The sequence below is a fragment of the Nylanderia fulva genome, unplaced genomic scaffold (assembly GCF_048542155.1).
Source record: "Nylanderia fulva isolate GAGA-0341 unplaced genomic scaffold, ASM4854215v1 Scaffold18, whole genome shotgun sequence".
In the NCBI taxonomy this organism is placed as follows: Eukaryota; Metazoa; Arthropoda; class Insecta; order Hymenoptera; family Formicidae; genus Nylanderia; species Nylanderia fulva.
The window spans coordinates 1185295-1204485 of NW_028190055.1; the positions used below are offsets into that span (position 1 = coordinate 1185295).

Sequence of the window (19191 nt, forward strand, 5' to 3'; positions counted from 1 at the left end):
ATAATTTACAGTCGTATAATTTATTTAAAAAAATTAATGTTTCTTCAATAAAAAAAAGTGCAAAAATAAAAATATAATATCTTTTTATCAGTAATAAAGCGTTTCGTATCATTACACGATACTTTCGATATTACGTATATAAAATTTTATTGAATTACACAGCGAAAGGAACTCTTCTTTATCATGCCTGAAGTTCTGGCAGTGAATTCAAGTTATAGTATTCGCGGGAACTCATAAAACCAAGTTAACGAGGAAGCTGCAAAGTATAATTACCAAGGAAAAATTGGAAAAATCAGTTTACACACACACCTATAGGATATGCGTAAAATTTTATGATCCGTACCTTCGAAAGAACTGATTACTTTCTAAATTTCTTGGAATGAAAACCTGAACAATCTCATTTCAAAAGAGTAAAATTTTACTGCAAAAGAGTGAGTGATTCCACTTTTTTGGAATGAGATTGTTCAGGAATGAGAGTACGCACGGGTATTAATTTGGTCAATTTCAATTCTTCTCTTAAAAATTCTTAGATACATTTTTCACATTTTTTTAAGGAAAAATAAAACATCAAAAATCGACTGATGAGTGAGGAGAAAAATATCACTCAAAGTACTAAGAAAAAAAAAGCGAAATCATCATAAAGAGCCATAAAGGGCTCTGAAGGGTGGAACGCGCCGAGGAAAAGAGCAGAGAATCATATCGTAGTAGCTAAATGCTAGTACGACTGAGTGGACGATGTTAATTTCGAGAAGTTGAGAAGAGTGGTCAGAGCGAATACGTGCTTGAGAGCAGGCCTGGCGCCAGAGCTCCGTCGTCTTGGCTTTCAAGGCTCTGGATATAATACTCTGGTCACATTTCTCTCCCGACATACCCGCCGTTCAGCTTCTTACAAGAAGTCGACGAAGGAAGCCAGACGTAATTTGATTATATTTTTATGTTTTCAAATTTAGAAACGATAAGTCATCAGTATGCGCATTGACAACTTATAAATTAGATAAAATTCATTTAATAATTGTATTTTTTCAAACACAAATAAATTATGTGTGTATTCGTTTCATTATTAATAAAGATTATTCCATACACAAATGTTCAATAAATTATTTGATTAACAGCGTCACTTGTATCGAATTTCTGATATAGAATCTATAAATATAAAAAGGAAGTGGGTTTTTATATAAATCGAATAACGAATAACATTATATTTTTTTAATCAGTCAATTTTTTATATTAAAAATTTTAGATTTAAAATTCATGGCTAAACTATCAAAGATCAATAGAGCTAGAGCTCCTGCTTGCGAAATGTCGACGAATAAAAAGTTGAGAGACACGACGTGCATTATCGTATTGTATTTTAGTAGAATAGAAACCGTCAAAGGGTTCAGGAAATGGAGCACAATAATGATGACCGACAATTACGTTGATTCGTTGCTTTTCACAATCGAAATTGCACTGATCGCAAGGACAAATCAAGCGTAAACTCACTTTGCTAAAATCGCTTTCGCGACTTTACCACGTTATCGTGTTACGTTTTACCATTTTATTGTTGTAAAAATCCGAGGGATTTATAATGAACGTCATTTATATCTTCAATTGACCATGCATAAACTGATCATGTGCGAATAAGCCGACCGGTTGACCTCCCGACGTATCGTCTCGCGTTTACTGTCCTTGGCACGCAAAAGGAATTTTCATTTACGCGACACGGATCGTGTTAACCAAGAACATCCGATTTCACGCCTTTCGAAGTTGGTGCGCGTTAGCGTGCACTAAAATGGGTTATTGTCATGCACGGATCTAATTTTAGATAACGCCACCAAAACATAATATGTCAACCACAACGCGTCAAACATAGTAATCTTTCACCCTCGATAAAAGCATCAACGCGTTGTATTATTAATAATTTAATTCATTAATTTTCAATTGTTTTCCAATTATTTGTTTTCAATTTGCATTGATTAAAAACTATTATATTGCAATGTAAAACAAATTGATATATTTTTTAAGAAACTTATAAAAGCAGGTATAAGAATTATTGGCCTTAATAAATCTTAAAAATTTGAGCAAAAAGTATGGATTCCGGTACCGGAACCCGATCCTCCTGGGTGAGAGCCAGGTATCTTAGCCACTAGACCATACCGGATTACGAATGATGTGTGCCCTGATAGTTTAACAATGTGCAAGAGAGAAATGCAGCTTCTCTTGCAGCATCAAGATGCACATTTGGTAGGTACACTATACTCCGGTATGGTCTAGTGGCTAGGATACCTGGCTCTCACCCAGGAGGCTCGGGTTCGATTCCCGGTACCGGAATTTTATACTTTTTGCTCAAATTTAATACAAAATATTACAGAATATATATTAGGAAATTTAGAGATTAAAATCGAAAAATTTGCATGCTTTTTAACATTGCAATAATTATTTCACTTAAATATTTGCATTAAAAATAATATCATTTTCTTTGTAATTTAATATGCACAAATATTTAACGCAAGAAAAACTATGAAACAGAAAAATTAAGAAATAAAATAAAGAATTTTTAATAAAATATTTTTGCTTAACTAAAAAAATGTACGACTTAAAAATTGTATAATAAATTGAAGAATAAGTTCTAATATACATATTATTGTAACTATAAAAATAAAGATTTTTTCTGTGCATGAATTGTTTTTTATAAATTTTGAACTATTATTTTTTGTAATTCTTGTTAGTTGCATATATCGAAACCTGCTTGTAATGAATTACGATTGTTTGCAGGTTTCGAAGTGCAGAGAAATTTCCTAAACATCAAGGATTGTCTCTCCCTCTTTCAACATATACGTGTTATGCGTACTAATGTAACACACCCTTGTCGTCTCGTGACAATGCACGAAAGCGTACTTGTGTACGTGCAACGACGCTATATCGATTTCTTTCGCATCCACGACACGCAAGTGTTTTGTAAAGTTTTTAGTTTTTTTTTCCACAAACATCGCGTGGTAACGGTACGCAATTTCCTTGAAAAAATGGAGGAAACTACAGCTATGTGCGAGTAAACTTGGTAAGAAAAGAAATACCTAAGATCTTTTAGTGCTGAAAGACAAAGTTGAAAGACGAGAGAGAAGAAGCACCGTAAATTACGGCATAAAGTTTAAAAGCGTTGCTATCGCGTGGTTATTTTTGTTGGCGTTTCGTTTGGTCCCGAGTCGGGATGTGCTGAAAAGAAGAAATCACGACGTTCATCCCGTCGAAAAAAACAAACAAATTAAATTAGGCTGCCAATTCAACGAGTTTAATGCGTAGAGCCATTTGGCGGCTATAACTTTAATCATAAAAATCCTTATAAATAAATCCTTATAAATAGCATAATAAAAGCTATTTAATAAACAAACTGAAAGCTGAAGATTGAAATTCTGAGTCAACTGATTTCACAGAAAATTTACAATCATTTTATCGTAATCGCACAAATGACTTATCGCATCATGCAGTAAAATTTTGATATATAGAATCTTTATGCATATGCTAATAATAATAATAATAATAATAAATGCATAAATAATTTAATTTTTTCCCTCTCCTATTTCTTACGTCCTGTTCTCGCCGAAATTTCTCTACGTTAGCGTATTATCGTGATGTATTGTAACGTTTTTGCGAGCGTAGAGCGATGAAATTTGTTCCTGCAATAACGACCGCAGTCGACGCAAATAACAATACATGAACATTGCGGAAGAAGAAAGTTGGCAGAATCCGCCGCGAAAGAAAGCCTTGGCGATGTTGGTTGCGACGGGAAAGAACGGGACATTCTTCATTCGCAGGAATAATTCGCTTTTCGATTATGGTTCGCGGTTTATATGGCAGATGCGAAATAGTGAGAGTAAACGAAAAAAAAAAATAAAAAAATTTGTTGCAGAAATTGGACATTAATCTGATGATGTATTAAATAAAGCAGATTCATTAGATCGCTTTTCAAAGCTAAAATTTACATTTTTAAAGAATTTTATCTACGTAATAAGTATAGAAATATATTTTTTTCTTTCCGACGACAATTTAGAGTAATTATAAAATTATTATTATGGAATAATTACACATGTATATATATATATGTATATTGTGGAAAGAGATGGCTCAATAAGATTTTAAAGATGTACATCCTATATTCTATTACACATAAATGTCGGTGTAACCACTAGACGTTGCGCAGCACAGGCATATCTTTATGTAATTTCGCTACTTTTCGTTTCAACCGAGCTTTCGCAGTTACGTTTACCCCACGAATGAATCTCGCATGTATTTCGTCGGTAAACGCCTACGAATTAATTATGAATCGCATTGTACTTCACGACCGTGTGAAGCGAGTTAACGTGAGTTAGTTCCCGGTTTATCTATGCGGCTTTCCTGTAAAAGCACCGATTATTATGGCTCTATATTTACGTTTGTGCGAACATGACGAAGTAGCACGGGAAGATACCTTACAGTGGAGAACGTCTTGGAAAGATGCAAATGTGATAGTAAAATAAATAAATAAGATTAAAAACGATAACAATAATAATGAAATGAATAAATAATTTAAAAAGACAATTTTGGTTTTGCGATTGTTTCATATATGATAATATCCACGATTATATATAGAAAAAAAGAAGATAGACAAAAATTACGCACTAATCTTTTTTTCTGATCTTTATGAAATCAAAAGTTTCTCCCTCAATGACAAATAACTCGCAAAGTAATCGATACATTGCAAATTAAACACATAGCACATCTATCAAACTTCGAGTTTAAAAGCTTAAGCTCCTGAAAGGGATCGATTCAATTTTTCTATTTCACTAAAAAAAATTTATTGAATTCGAATAAATATTTATTTCAATACTACCTAATAAATCATTAATTTGAAACTAATAATATTGATTTGATATGAAAAATATTTATTTGATATGAGAAAATCTTTTACAAAACTGATAAATATTTATTTGTTTTAAATAAATGATTGATTAGGCAGTATTGAAATAAATATTTATTAATTTAATAATTTTTTTCAGTGTTCTAATGTGTAAAAAATAATTTATGATTATATTATATTAATATTTCAGCTCTGCATAATTTTATACGGTATGATTTTTGAACCCAATTAAATGATAAAACCTTTGAAACCGGTCCAATCACAGTTCAGCACGGCATCTATCATCTTTTATATGAGCAAAAAGACTTGAGCCACACGGCTCCCTTTTTTCGTGCTTTCAAACAACTTTAAAAAAAATCAATTATTGTAATTTACTTAGAGTGCTCGCACAGGTGCGCGTTTTTGTTAATATACGTTTTTCTTTTCAAAAACTGCCCGCAATCGAATTTCTCAGAAGGCTACTTTTGTGTTCGACGTGCAATTACCCACCGAAACATGCGATCGTTAACACATTATATCACACTCATGACAGTCCGACGTAATACTAATATTAGAAAAATATAAAAATAAAACACACACACACACACATATATACATATATTTTTTTTTTCATCAAAAAATCTGAAGATTATTCTTTTAAAAAATTGTATATATAAGTCTCGAGAATTATTTTGGAAAAATGCTATTATGTGCATTTAAAAAAACTATTTTCTTCATTGTTTTAATATATATATAATTAAAATTTTAAGTTATATTATCCAGCCATTTTTTTGCTACAATCAAAACGCCTCGTGCATAAATCCGCAAATTTTTTCAACGATGCACCTGCGTGCAAAGTATCGAATGTAACTGAGCTGTGCATCGTGCTTGCGGTCTCCTGTCGGAAAAACTTGTCTGACTGGTCATGCATAAAATACATTGAGTCTATTGACACGAGGACCAACAGGAGCGAAACACTTGGAGGTGCGCGAGATTGCGGTAAAACGTACGCTCTTTTAATAAATTATTCTTTTATATCACCACAGCGCGGAATTTACATAACGTGAATTATCTTCTTATTCCTATTCTAATAAAAACCTCTTCAGATTCATAAATAATACCGTAAATAAAAATCTAAATATACGTATGCTAAATTTTTATATATATACCTACTATAGCTGTACGAGTAAATATTCATTGATAAAACCACAGCGCAATGCGATGATTTAATTCGTGCGGTATGTTAACTCATAAATAATACAGATGTAGGAAAATATGCGTAATAGTACGCTACGACAGACTAATCATGACTGATTATATGATAAACATAGAAAGGAAACATTGTCACGGCATAGTTGGCTTCAACTAATGGTCGACCACTTCGTGCGAAACAGGTCGACAGAACCTAACAGGTGTGACCTAACAGAAGGTGCGCCAAACATTTAAATAACCAATCCCAATATGAATTTTCGTATGATTTGACAGGTCGATGGCAAATTAATCTAATGCATTTTCTCTATGCGCATTTCTAATCGAATATAAAGCAGGAAGATATAAATGGAATATCGATCATATACTAATTAATCACACATTTTAATATAAATCTATGATTTAAGATCAAATAAAAGATATTTTAAGTTTTAACAAAATAATTATAATTACAAAAATAAATAAACAAACACAAGAGATAACAAAATAAGAACAATTAAATAATAATAAAAAAACATACTCAATATCGAATATATCCGACTTTTATCAATTAATTTTTTAAGTAACTGTGATGGTAAAATACCATGATATAATGTCTTTTATTAGACTCTTTCATACAATGACTACTTTACACCTTCGAGGCCATCATTGGAATGTTGTTATTCCACGGTGATAATACAGCTCGCTGATTATTGTGAAGCTCGAAGCCTCCTCAGGGTCGCTCGAGTTACGTCGTAATGATGCTCAAGCGGCGAACCGGTTGTGGCCTCGGGGCCCTTCGGCCCTGCCACTGCACTTATTTGGTCCCGAGATCACCCTCTATCACTAACCCGATCCCGAAGCAGACGAAAAGAAGAAAAAAGGGCGCGAAGGAACCCGCAAAAATTAACCACGCGCTCCCTCGCACCTGGTCCAAAGATGAAAACACGTAGTCAAACTGGTTCAGAAGCCTCTGCCGCGAGGAGAAGAGGCTCCGACCAGCTGCAAAGTTTTATAAATGCTTCCAGCTATCATCTACATCTGAGTAAAGAAGACGTCTATAAATAATCGTCATTGCATAAACATGTAAGCGAATATTACTATATGCATAGAGGCTATAAATAATACATGATGCTATGCGCCGCGATGATAAATTTCGCTGAAAAATTTTAACTGCTTCTATAATATTCGGGAATTGAATAGATATATTAATGTCGCGAATATAGTGCGATAAATATTTGTCCTGTCGATCCGACCCCGCCCGAGCAATTTTTAATTCGTTCCATTCTCTCGATGAGAATGGACGACACGCCCAACTACTTCTTTTCGATAACGTGTCGATTGCGAGCGTCTTCGGAGCACACAATGCGCCAGGCAGTCGCGCTCAATTTTGCAGGAAGATACAAAACCCCGATGTGCCAAAGGGGCTGGATTTATAAATCCAACGATAAATCTATCAGCTGCAAAAGCTGACCGATATCGAGCCCATGGCCGCTTGCCAGAGGCGTCCTGTAAATCTTATTGTATTATACAGTCGCGTGCAGAAGTCTCCCTCTTTCTCTCTTCCCTTATTTTGCTCACCTCTTCTCTTGTTCGAACGAACGAGTCGTAAGAAGCACGATTTATTTAAGCATCGTCATTTTTTTTATTTGCTACTTGGTCGTTATTTGCAGCCAGAAAGCAAAGCCCTACGAACGGAGTCCACAAGGACGGTCCATCCTCGTAAATAAAGAAGTCCATAACTTCTCCGCGCGAGATGTTCGACATGCTTTTATATTTACTCACACATTTTATTATGCAAATGGCCGAACATTTGTTATTAATGTACAGAAATTAAACAATGGTGTATTTATTTGCGATAAAAATGAATAAATTTCAATAATATCTCGTTTTCGTAATCAATGAAACTCGATTCATATTTATAATTTTAGCAAAGCGTAACAGTTTCAGTAAATATATATATTTGTCAAAATAATAGATTTATTACATAGTTATTTGATGTATGAGCACCGTTAGAATGAAGCGAGACACTTGCACTTCATTAAAGAGCCACTCTATTAAATGAAATGGTTGCGTGCCAGCAAATTAATATCGTTACTTACTTGACAGTGTTCTATGATATTGTAGGGCATCACATATAGGGGAAGGTAAATATGTAGGTGGTGATCCTACAAACTATACCGTCTCGTCATATGCGTCAGTCAGTAATATGCGTGTTGATCGTTGAAGCAACATGTATTTTGTCGTTCATTTTATTTCACTGCTTCCTCCAGCAATATAAATCATAGAAAGCTTATTACGCTCAACAAAAAGTGTATTAATTTTTTTAAAGCAAATTTTAAAGCAAGTTGTGCATACAGAATCTTTCATAGTGCATGATTGATTAATAAAAGATTCGGATTTGTCGATTATCATAAGTGATAAGTCAAGCGATAAATTTTTTTATAAACTTGTTATATCATGTTTAATAGACACGATATAAATGAAATTCACACATATCTAGAGGATCCGTTCCCGCATTTTCAAACGGATCCTATTGCAGCAACGAATCCTACCAAAATGAACAATATTATACCGATAATTCCTGAGCCCGTGCGTAATATCATGGATTTTACGTTGCTGGTGGGAGGCACCAGCCTAAACGCTTTGCTGGCTCTCATTATCGTATCAAATTCTTCTATGTACAACTCCACCAACTGCTATATAGTGAGCCTGGCATTATCAAATCTGACAATCCTACTCGAGCCGTTTCAGCAAGTATTTCGCTGGATTTTCAAGATAAATCTGATGATGAATCTCGACTACATATTTTTAGTGAGCTTCGGCGCATCTATCCTAACGATAATTATACTAAATATCGAAGCGTATGTTGTTATTTGCCAGAAATATGGGCCCCTTCACAAATCATTCGTGAAAATTTCAACAGCTATAAAAGGCATCTTGTTCATATGGATAATGTGCATTATGCTGACAGCTATGGAACTACACCTCTACGATCATTTTGAGAAAGAAATTGTATACGACATCTACGTGTCATCCACCGTTATGTTTTTAATATTCCCGTGTTTTATTTTTATTATGCTTGACTGCTTCATTTTGTACGATCTGGTAATATCGAAATCAATAATCGGAACGTGGCCAAGTAAAGATATCGAACGTTTCACTTTTCTAGGTAAGTGGAGATTTAATATTAATGCAAATAAAATTTATTCGAGCATCCGCAAATTTCAAAATAATATTTATTTTACAGTTGGTATTACTACTGGATTTTTTCTAACTATGATACCATATCGAATCGTACGAGCTATTGATCTCTTAACAATCTCTTGCTGTAGCGATACGACGATAGAGTTAGTTTATACGATGGTGAAAATATATCCGATGATCCTGCCAATAATATATTTCATAATATCTAAAGAATTTCATCAAGTACTGAAGGTAATATAACATATTACTAAAATGCTTTGAACATTTATAAATTACTCCTGTTCTCTGTTAACTAAATTTAGTAATTTTTCTTATATTGCAGACAATGCTATGTTGTCGACAACATAAAACTACCGTCATAGTATAAAGAAACAATAAAGAAAGCTCATACAGATATTCAACAGATAATGATATACCTATCAAAGTACATCTCCATTTGGACATTATCTAATCTATTTTATTACACTCTTATAAAGATTTCTTACTTTTATTACACTCTTACGAAGATTTCTTACTTTTATCGCGCTTTTGAATAATTTACTATTCCTGAGAAGAACTTAAAATTCACGTGTGCAATAAGCAAGTACATCCGCTCACATGAGAAAAGAAAGAAGCGACGCGCGTGCAGAGTCTGCACACAAATTTTCGAATTCACTGAGCTCTCTGTATGCAAATTAGTTCCCTTTGAAGTCTTTCTTCCAAAGAGCAAAAGTCAAACCAGCATTGTCCTTATGGTCCTATTTATCTATATACTTATATAAAAAATATATATGTATATTTTGTTATGTGTAAATTATAACAGATATTATTGTTTAAATTATATTTTCACCTTCTAATTATGCATGCACATTATATTTTTTGTAATATTCTTGAGTAAAATATATATTATAAAATGTGCATTAAATGCATAACAAATAAAATTTTTTAAGAACAAATTAGGCCATCAATATATTTAAACATCTTATATCACGTATTCAACACGCGCTTCATTGAATTAAAATTCAAAACATTCCGGTGAAAGACATTTCCTTAAATCCATTGAGCTGTAACACGGCATTTCCTTTCTAAGAGAATGCATATATCAAATCAGGGATAAAATCTCAAAGTGCTACAGCGCTATCAAGTAGTTTGTTTGGCTTCTCATGATTAGAAATTCCTCTCGCGACTTTCGTATTCCCTTCTTCGCGATTTTACGGCAGCATCCGAACGAGATTTATCGATGCTTGTAAAGATAAAGTGCAGTAAAAAATAATACCGGATTACTGATAAAAGTCCATTCACGATTATAATGTGTTGCGTGTTAATTATCATTTATAATCAAAGGAAAAATTTATTGTTAGATTTAACTGTACCTTTTAATCTCACGACATTATCCTGAGAAACATTAGAGACTAAACAGTTAATCAAATTTTTAAGTTATTTAACTTTTCAAAAAAATGTAAATGTATTAAAAATGTCCAATTTTCAGAAACAGAATAATTTTTTTCTTATAAAATTTTACAAAAAATTGAAAATATGTTGTTTTTCTCTCCCTATCTAAATAATATCTATATGTAAAATCCATTACCAATACCAGATATATTCTACATGCCGTTGCTGCAGAGAAAAAGATCACAAAAAACCAGGAAATCACTGAACCAGAACGACTAAACAGAAACTTCCGGTTCGATGAATGAGTTAAGAGAGAGAGAGAGAGAGAAAGAGAGAGAGAGAGAGAGGGTCTGCCCTTTCCAAAAATGTACACTCCACAAATAGCTAGTTTTCGTAAAGTTTAACTTTCAATTCGATATAATTTAAAAAAGATGTTTTAAATTATATTGATGTATGCGTATAATATACAATAAATTAGTTATTAAAAGAAACATAATAAACATTAAATTGATTAGTCCTTAAAATAACAAAATGAAAAATACATACGCGCTTTGCAATAAATAATACACTAGCTAAAATATATTTTGTAATAATAATAATAATAATAATAATAATAATATATAAGATATTCAAGAGAGAGAGATATATATCATGTAGTTTTTAGCGTAAAAAATTGCGATATGCAAACAACGTTATAAAAAATGTCACAAAAATGTGGAATCATCAATTTTATAATTTTTAAATAGTTTTTTACAAATGCTGCGATTTTATTCGGTGGCACAAGAATGTGCGAAATAAGGAAAAATCTTGCTATAAATGCTAATTATATACCTAACTTTCTCCGTCGTTTTATACCACACAATAAGATTCAATTTATATTAATTTTTTTTTAAATCGCATGCATATATGCAATTCACTTTAAAAGCATAATGGAATATCGGATTTTTTTATTATTATTATATAAAAGAGATAACTTTAAAGAGCTTAAATTATGAACGACAACCTCGTCCTTGTGGTTTAAATTTCGCAATACTTTACATGCGAGTTGATTGCGACGATGCTGATTGGCGCTCTATAAATATATACGACCGATTTAAAAAGGCAGTGACAGTAATAGCCACCCCACTGTCTCGTAACCGCATTAAAATACATTTTTAGCACTCTGTCCCGTTGTTTCAAATCTTGGAGAGATACAAGAATTACAAAATGCACGAGACTTACCGAAGCGTATTTCAACGCGCAGTGAAAATCGAATCGGAATTACTAAGACCGTATTGTACAGGTGCATATGCATACCATATATGCATAAATGCATCGTAAGGAACGAGAGAAGAGGAGGACATATGGGAAGAGCGATAGAGATCGTATTGTTTGCGATAGCTAACGGAATGGATGAATGCAAATCGAACGTAATACTCATCCGACGTGTGAATGAAACGATCGAGTAATGTGGACAGAAACACCCCATTCACACTCGTTGCCGAAAAAAGCAGCGTGACTATATTGATTGCGATCAACATTGAATTTGACGAGGGTCCACGAACACTCGGATCTTTGTTCGACTTGCATCCTATTGCACTCGAAATGTGTGTACGTAGTCTTAATTATTAACTTTCTGGCGTGAGACGACCTAACGTGTGCTTATCTTATATTTACGTTGCACTCGAGTTAAATTGAAAAAGAGAAATGCAATAAAAACGCAATAAAAAAAGTTTGCTGTCGAAGATAATTCCGATGATAAATAAAAAAGTTATGAAAAGTTATCGCTTCTTTTATTCAAGACGAACGTTAACGATTGTTTTGTATTATGGTCAAAGAATCGCGATCGCTGCAAAATGAAAAAAAAATACAGCGGTATACTGGATATTTTACCAAACACGTTATGCGCAATTTATGAAACATAAATTCTTCCGTCAACATAAATCAACGCGACCTTTATTTTCACGCTAGCTAATCCAAACACCGATAAACCCCCGTGCTTGTATATCGCGGAAAATGTTTTATCAAGTGCGGGTGTGTCTGAAAAGCCTGGAGAAATTTCTATCCGGGCGTGCAGCCGCTTTAGATAATGAGTTTGAAAATACGGCGCCAACCTTACATAAAACTTCCGTCCTGCATGATAACGGATTGCAGACCGCGCATATACTCTAATAAAATCAAGCAGCTATTATTAAAAATTATTCATAAAACTAATATACATATAGAACTGATTTTGGAATTTAACTCAATTTATTTGTATTTGTAAAAATATTCTTCTTCGGTGGAAGAAGATAGATAACGAACGAAATAAAAAGATATCGAAAAGCGAAACAAAATGTGAGTTTTATAATTATTAAAAATGTTGAAATGTTGATTATATATTATTTGTATATATATTATATATTATTTTTTACATATTCGATCTCCCTCTCTCTTCCTCTCTTTTTTTTAACCATCGTCCAAGTCAAGTTTAGTATAACTATTACAGGTTACAAAATTATCTCCGTTGGGTAAAGTCTCATGAAGTTTTAATGAAATCATAATCAAGAAATTTCGCCTGAAGTTATTCTCTCTTTTATATTTCTCTACTTTTCGTGCTTACATCTTACATACAGCGTAGATAAAATCAGTATTTTATACAGCAATATTGTTGATAAAACTGAGTTTATCGCAATAAAAATAAAAGTATCATATTCAAAGGTAAAGTATTACAAAATAAAACAATTTTCTAATTCACAAAGTTCACTAGTTGATAAAAAATAATTGAAGATAAGATACGAATAATATGAATTATCAAATGACCGTCGTAAATAACTAAATATAATCATAATTCAAAATTAACTGAATAAAACTGATTGACCTTGTTTTACATCGCTGTTGATTTTGTCACGCGATGTATCACGTATATAGGAGACACATCGCTTTCACAAATATATTTATTATTTATTCGTGTTGTATATTTATTCCGAAATGTATTTGTACCGTTTATGTATATCGATTAAATAAGCATGAATTACTTATGAATTTCTGTCTGATACATCGACCGATTTTCGTCGTTGACATTTTGCATACCGATATCATAAGTACAACGCAGATGATTAAAAATCAATGCCTCAGGCACAACTTTTTTCCCATTCCCTCGTACGATTCCACGGCACAATAATAAAGGTTAAACTATGATTGAATGCCATATAAAATATGCGCGTTACGCCATGATAATATTTACTCATCTACGTTCACGTGACCTGTAAAACGGTATTATAACTCTAACTGAAATTATTAGAACGATAAGATCTATATATTTATTACAATTTAATATCTCTTTCAGATTTTATATTTTTTATTATTATATGTATTACATTAATTCTTTTTATTATTAGCACTGTTTGAATGTAAAATCATAACTCTCTCTATGCCACATATAACCCATTGAATTAAATCGCGGAATACCTGATGCATTATGTTTAATGCACCGCGTCTCGCGACGAAACAACAGCATCGAGAAACGATTTATGCATTCAGTGGGAACTTATATAAAGAAATGAATGGATCTTTCGTCGCTGGAACAACTAAGAAGTTGATGTATGTCTCCGCCGTGTGTTAAAACGCAAGGGAAATGTTCCGCTGTAATGCAAGGAATGAGACAAGGGTATTGTCAGTGAAGAATCTTCTAAATTGTTTCTGCCTGTGTAAACGTGAAATAAAATAAGTGTGTAACAAAAGAGACTTTATAATACTTCAACAATAGTAGCATCTGAATTATTCTTCAATTTTAAGTAGAAAATGTGGGTCACAAAGAGAAAGAAAAAGAGAGGAAGTGTACGTTTCTTTCAATTTAAATAATTTTGCTTGTACTTCATTTCGGTTAAAATAACACTTAACGAAGAACTAAATCTTTAACCTCGTCTCGCAAAATACAGTAGCCTTCTGGGCGTCACTCTCATCTAAAACTCTCATGCTTAGCGATCAATGCACCCTCGTGACACCCTGTATATACCTACAGCCTAAGGCAATGCGTGGGTGGGCGTTTTGCGACGAGGCAACAGAACCGAGGAACGTCAGCGTCTTTATGCAAACGCAGAGTGCACAGAATGGAGCGCCCTGTACAAATTCTTTACTTTAAAAAAAATGTTTAGCATGAGTCAGACTGCAGAGAACAGAAAGGACGCTGCGTGAATATTTCGCCACACAACTATTTATACATGTACTTCGTTATAGTCATATGTAGGTCTGACTCAAAAAATTGCACTTCAACATTATTGTCAAATAAATTTTAATTAATTTTAATCTGTAAAACACGCTTGATTAAAACAAGATAATTTTCATAATATATAAGAAGAACTTTTCTAATACTTTTCTAATATTTACACATCTAAATATAATTTAATAAATGTATTGTTTTAAGACTCTATTTTTTAGCTTCATAGAAATAAATCAAAGCTTAAGTATTAATTTAAAGAATGTAAAAAACAACATACAATGTAAAGACAAAATATATAATTATCATGACCTTTGATTATCTATTTCCGACCTGTTAGTAATTATTAATAACTTAACATCCGTAATTATGTGCTTTGTATAGAATAATTTAACGCTAAAACCAGCTTATCGACATCTAACGATAAATATTGTATCGGAATAAGAACGATAAAAGCGCCACACACGCTCGCTTCATTTAATTAAATTTTAATGAAGACGATGTCTGGCATCGCTGTTGCAACAAAACGACTCCTTTTTATTCCCTAGTCTGAAACACTTCAATATTGAGACATCCTCATAAAATTTCTGCTCAATACAGTCCTGTATTCAGGGACAAATAAAAAATAAGTGAGAAATGATGAACGCGGTAGGTGGTAGCAATCACATTAAGACCGAATAATTGCGGAGATATTAGGAGACATTAATGACAAAAACAGTCATTTCTCCAACAAAGCAGCTATTATACAATTTTTTTATCAATACATTATGATTCAAAGAAATATTACAATGAATATAAAGTATAATGTAATAATAATAATAAATGCAAAAGATTAATGTTACACTGAAAAAATGTGTTAACTTAACTAAACCTTTCAACTAATTGTAAATACTATTTTATTAATTAAGCATATAAAAATATTTATAAATGAAATATAACATATTAAATCTAAGAAAACATATATTTAACTTAAATACTAATATGTGTATGTTCAATTAACAAAATAGTAATTTAGTTGTTTCAAGTGAACATATTTTTTTCAGTGTTTCAAATTTTATGATTCTAAAATCTGAAATGCATTTGATAATGTATATTCGTATTCTAAATCCTCCCCAGAAAGCAGTTTATATTTATAAAAAGAATATTGCATCCATAGTTTTGTGATAAAAAAAAAGAAAGAAAAATATGCTGCTTTAAAATGGAACATTATTTGCAATCAATATGATTTGATGTATAGTTATTTAAATTTTCCGCTTCGAAAGAATGTAAATGTAAATCGCTATATATCTCTCAAGAACTTTCGCAATAATGGACTTTTGTGACGGTTCGTCAAACTTGCAATATATCGTTTGAAATCTTCCTGCGATACATCGCGAAAGTATGAGAAAAGTTAGAAGCAAATGTATATAGTTAAAAATATATCGAAATAGATATTGCTTTTAGATAGCAAAGTACCGTATTCAAATTTATTTGTCATAAATAAATGTAAAAAAACGATAAAAAGAGAGAATACAAAATTCAATCTATATCTTTATGATAATAAAAATTTGTAAATCGTATATATCTGAAATATATAATGTTAAGATAAAAGAGAACTTATAATTAAATACAGAATAGGTGATTTGCATATAATTTAAAAACTGTCATCGCCTATGCGAAGTAAATTTTGTTCATCACATTTCGTATGCGAACGACTGAATAAAAGTACACGGTGAAACACGCTAAACGGTTCATTGTTTTCGAAAAGGAACAATGATGCGTGGGAAAATCACTTGCTAAATTTTCTTGATAACAATGAATCAAAAGATTGAAAAGAAGTTTGTATCGCAAAAACGGTCCACGCATCATCTCGCAAAAGTATGACATTGTAAAAGAAGATACTATCCGGAAGATTTATATCTTTGTTGTCTCCGTGTTTTAAAATATCTAGAATACGTTTATAATTCAATTATGTATATCTTTTCAATGGTTTATCTCGAGTTACGTACCATGCGATGACGATGTCGTAAAAGTCGTAAAATGGAATAAGATTATACGTTAACATACAAATGATTTTACATCACAATAGAATTTCAGAGATTTCAAAACCGTTTTAATATCTTAGAAAATAGTCTACAATTCTGTTTTAACGTACCTTGTTTTTCATTATATTTTTATATAATAAATGATGTCATAAGCTGCTACACTCTTACTAATTATCTGTCATTTATATCTGACAGTTGAACAAATAACCAATTTTATTTTTAGATATACACAATTATACGCGCAGTTAGACTAAGCAATTACGGCATTAATTGCGCAGACCGCGGGCTAATGGAGTTCTTTCCGAGTAATAAACCGGTTATAATCGTATTACTATCCGATAGTAATCTTGAGGTTGGAAGATTAGGAAAGTTTGGAGTTTAAATTGAATATTTTCAATCACGCGTGCGCAAAATGTGATGATGTAAAAAATTCATATATTGTATATAAAATATAAATAATAATGATTTAAAAATTAAAATATTCTTTTTTAAATTAATTAATTAAACTTAAATTTTTTTAATATGAAAGCTTAGATTATTTATACACGGAGAGAATTTTCTCTTAAAATTTATCCTGCAAAATCATGGTAATCGTGGGACAATATGGTATTGGAAAAATTTAATAAAAGCTTCTCTGATTAATATTTACCACAATAAAAATATTAATATCTACCACAATAAGATATAAAATAGATATATTCAATTAATTTTACTACGTACATAGTAAAATTTACCAAATACATATTAATATTTTTTATTCTGGTAAATATTAATCAAAGAAACTTAATTCTTTAAATACCATATTGTTCCACGATTACTATAATTTTCAGGGTAAATTTTAAGAAAAATTTTCTCTGAACAGATATTATTTTTAAATATAAATTCCAATTCATAAATTCGTCAAGCATATATACTTTTTGTTTTTCGATTCGCATATCAATTAATCAAATATCATTTTTATCTTTTTTTATATAGCTATTCGTATTGTATATTTAAGTATGATATCGTGTATAAGCTTACCTATACATATAATACAATAAATAATGACAATTCATATCTTGCCGAAAATGCAAGATTAAGTTAAATCAATTTTTCGCGTCGAACACGCGAAGCGATTACGTGCAAAAAGCAAAAAGCATTTTGTCTTACAAAAGATGTCATTGTCGCACTACGTAATCAAGGTCGCTTATCATCGTGATGAGATCGTGCGATTTAAATTCCTGTCATTTTCGCGCGCAGATGGTCCTTGCTATGTTTACGCGGTTACGTCCTTATTAACGCGCTTTGTTACGCAAGTTTATAACGATGCAATCTTTCATTGCAAAATTACAGCCATTATGTACCTTTATAAACGAATAACTTTCGTATTTCTTGTGTACACTTAAATGCAAATACTTAAATAACACATATATAAAAAAGTAATATTTTTAATTACATTAAAAAATGTATAAATCTAACAATTTTGTTCAAATACATCAAAGTTGCTTTGGTTAAGTTATGTTTCATGAAATATAATCAAGCGTACGTGTTTTATCAATATAATACGCTTCGTCAATTAATCTCAAATAAGTTATTCGAATATATGCGATTCCCCTTGTACATGTCAATTAAAAAGAGACTTCATTTTACGCTTACCTTCACTAAATTTTCATCTCGCGAATTCAAGGAAGCGACTGTCGTTGTGAAGCCCCCGCGTTGCATCGATAATTACCGGTGATAAAGCGGTTGATTGACAAGCAGACACGTCGTGGACAAGCTGGATAAACTGGCTGGACCACAATCGCGGTACCGTTTCCGCCGACAATTTAATATATCCACGATCAAGCCGCGTCGATGAAAACGCGTACGTCGATTTTGTCGATCGATGAACCGCGCGAACTTGTGCACAGAAAATATCGCAAATTTCGCGAGCGTCGATATGTCGATTCCGCGAGGTTAATCGTCACTATCACTGACAAGCAAACAACTTCGCGCTTCGATATCGGATGTCACATTTCATGATTATTCACGATTGATTTTCGCGTCGAACTTTCCTTTCGTTAATAACCGCGAACGAGAAACAGGACTGACTCGACTGCGGCGAAAAGCGTCAAACTCCCACCGAACATCAGGCGCGACAGGCGGCGCGCACCGATGTGATGCGACCGCGGAGAGAGCCACGCGACTCGGCGCGAAAGCGAGGCTGCGCAAAATGGCCGCCGGAGGGCGCGCGCTCGTATTGGTCGCACGCGGATGCACACATGTATACGCACATGCGTATATTTTTCCAACTTTTTACAGGTATAAAATAAGTAAAAAAAAATGTTAATATTATTGTCTCATGCTGATATCAATATTATGCGAATCAAAGATGAAAATCGATGTCTTTAATT

At 32.4% G+C, this 19191-nt stretch overlaps 2 protein-coding genes and 1 non-coding gene across 3 annotated transcripts in view; 2 read left to right on the plus strand and 1 right to left on the minus strand.

Annotated features, from left to right (window-relative positions):
* Window positions 1-19191, minus strand: part of ec (ubiquitin specific peptidase echinus) — a 63655-nt gene extending 44464 nt beyond the window's left edge. The window contains exon 1 of the mRNA XM_029312400.2: window positions 18455-19191. The gene's annotated coding sequence lies outside the window, so the exon portion shown is untranslated. The remainder of the gene's footprint in view (window positions 1-18454) is intronic.
* Window positions 2239-2310, plus strand: TRNAE-CUC (transfer RNA glutamic acid (anticodon CUC)). Its single transcript has one exon. It is a non-coding gene; the product is annotated as a tRNA-Glu (tRNA).
* On the plus strand, window positions 8257-9985 carry LOC114938433 (pyrokinin-1 receptor). The gene is made up of 3 exons (XM_029312403.2): window positions 8257-9212; window positions 9291-9478; window positions 9570-9985. The coding sequence occupies exons 1-3, from the start codon at window positions 8501-8503 to the stop codon at window positions 9612-9614; spliced, it is 945 nt and encodes a 314-aa protein (XP_029168236.1). The 5' UTR covers window positions 8257-8500; the 3' UTR covers window positions 9615-9985.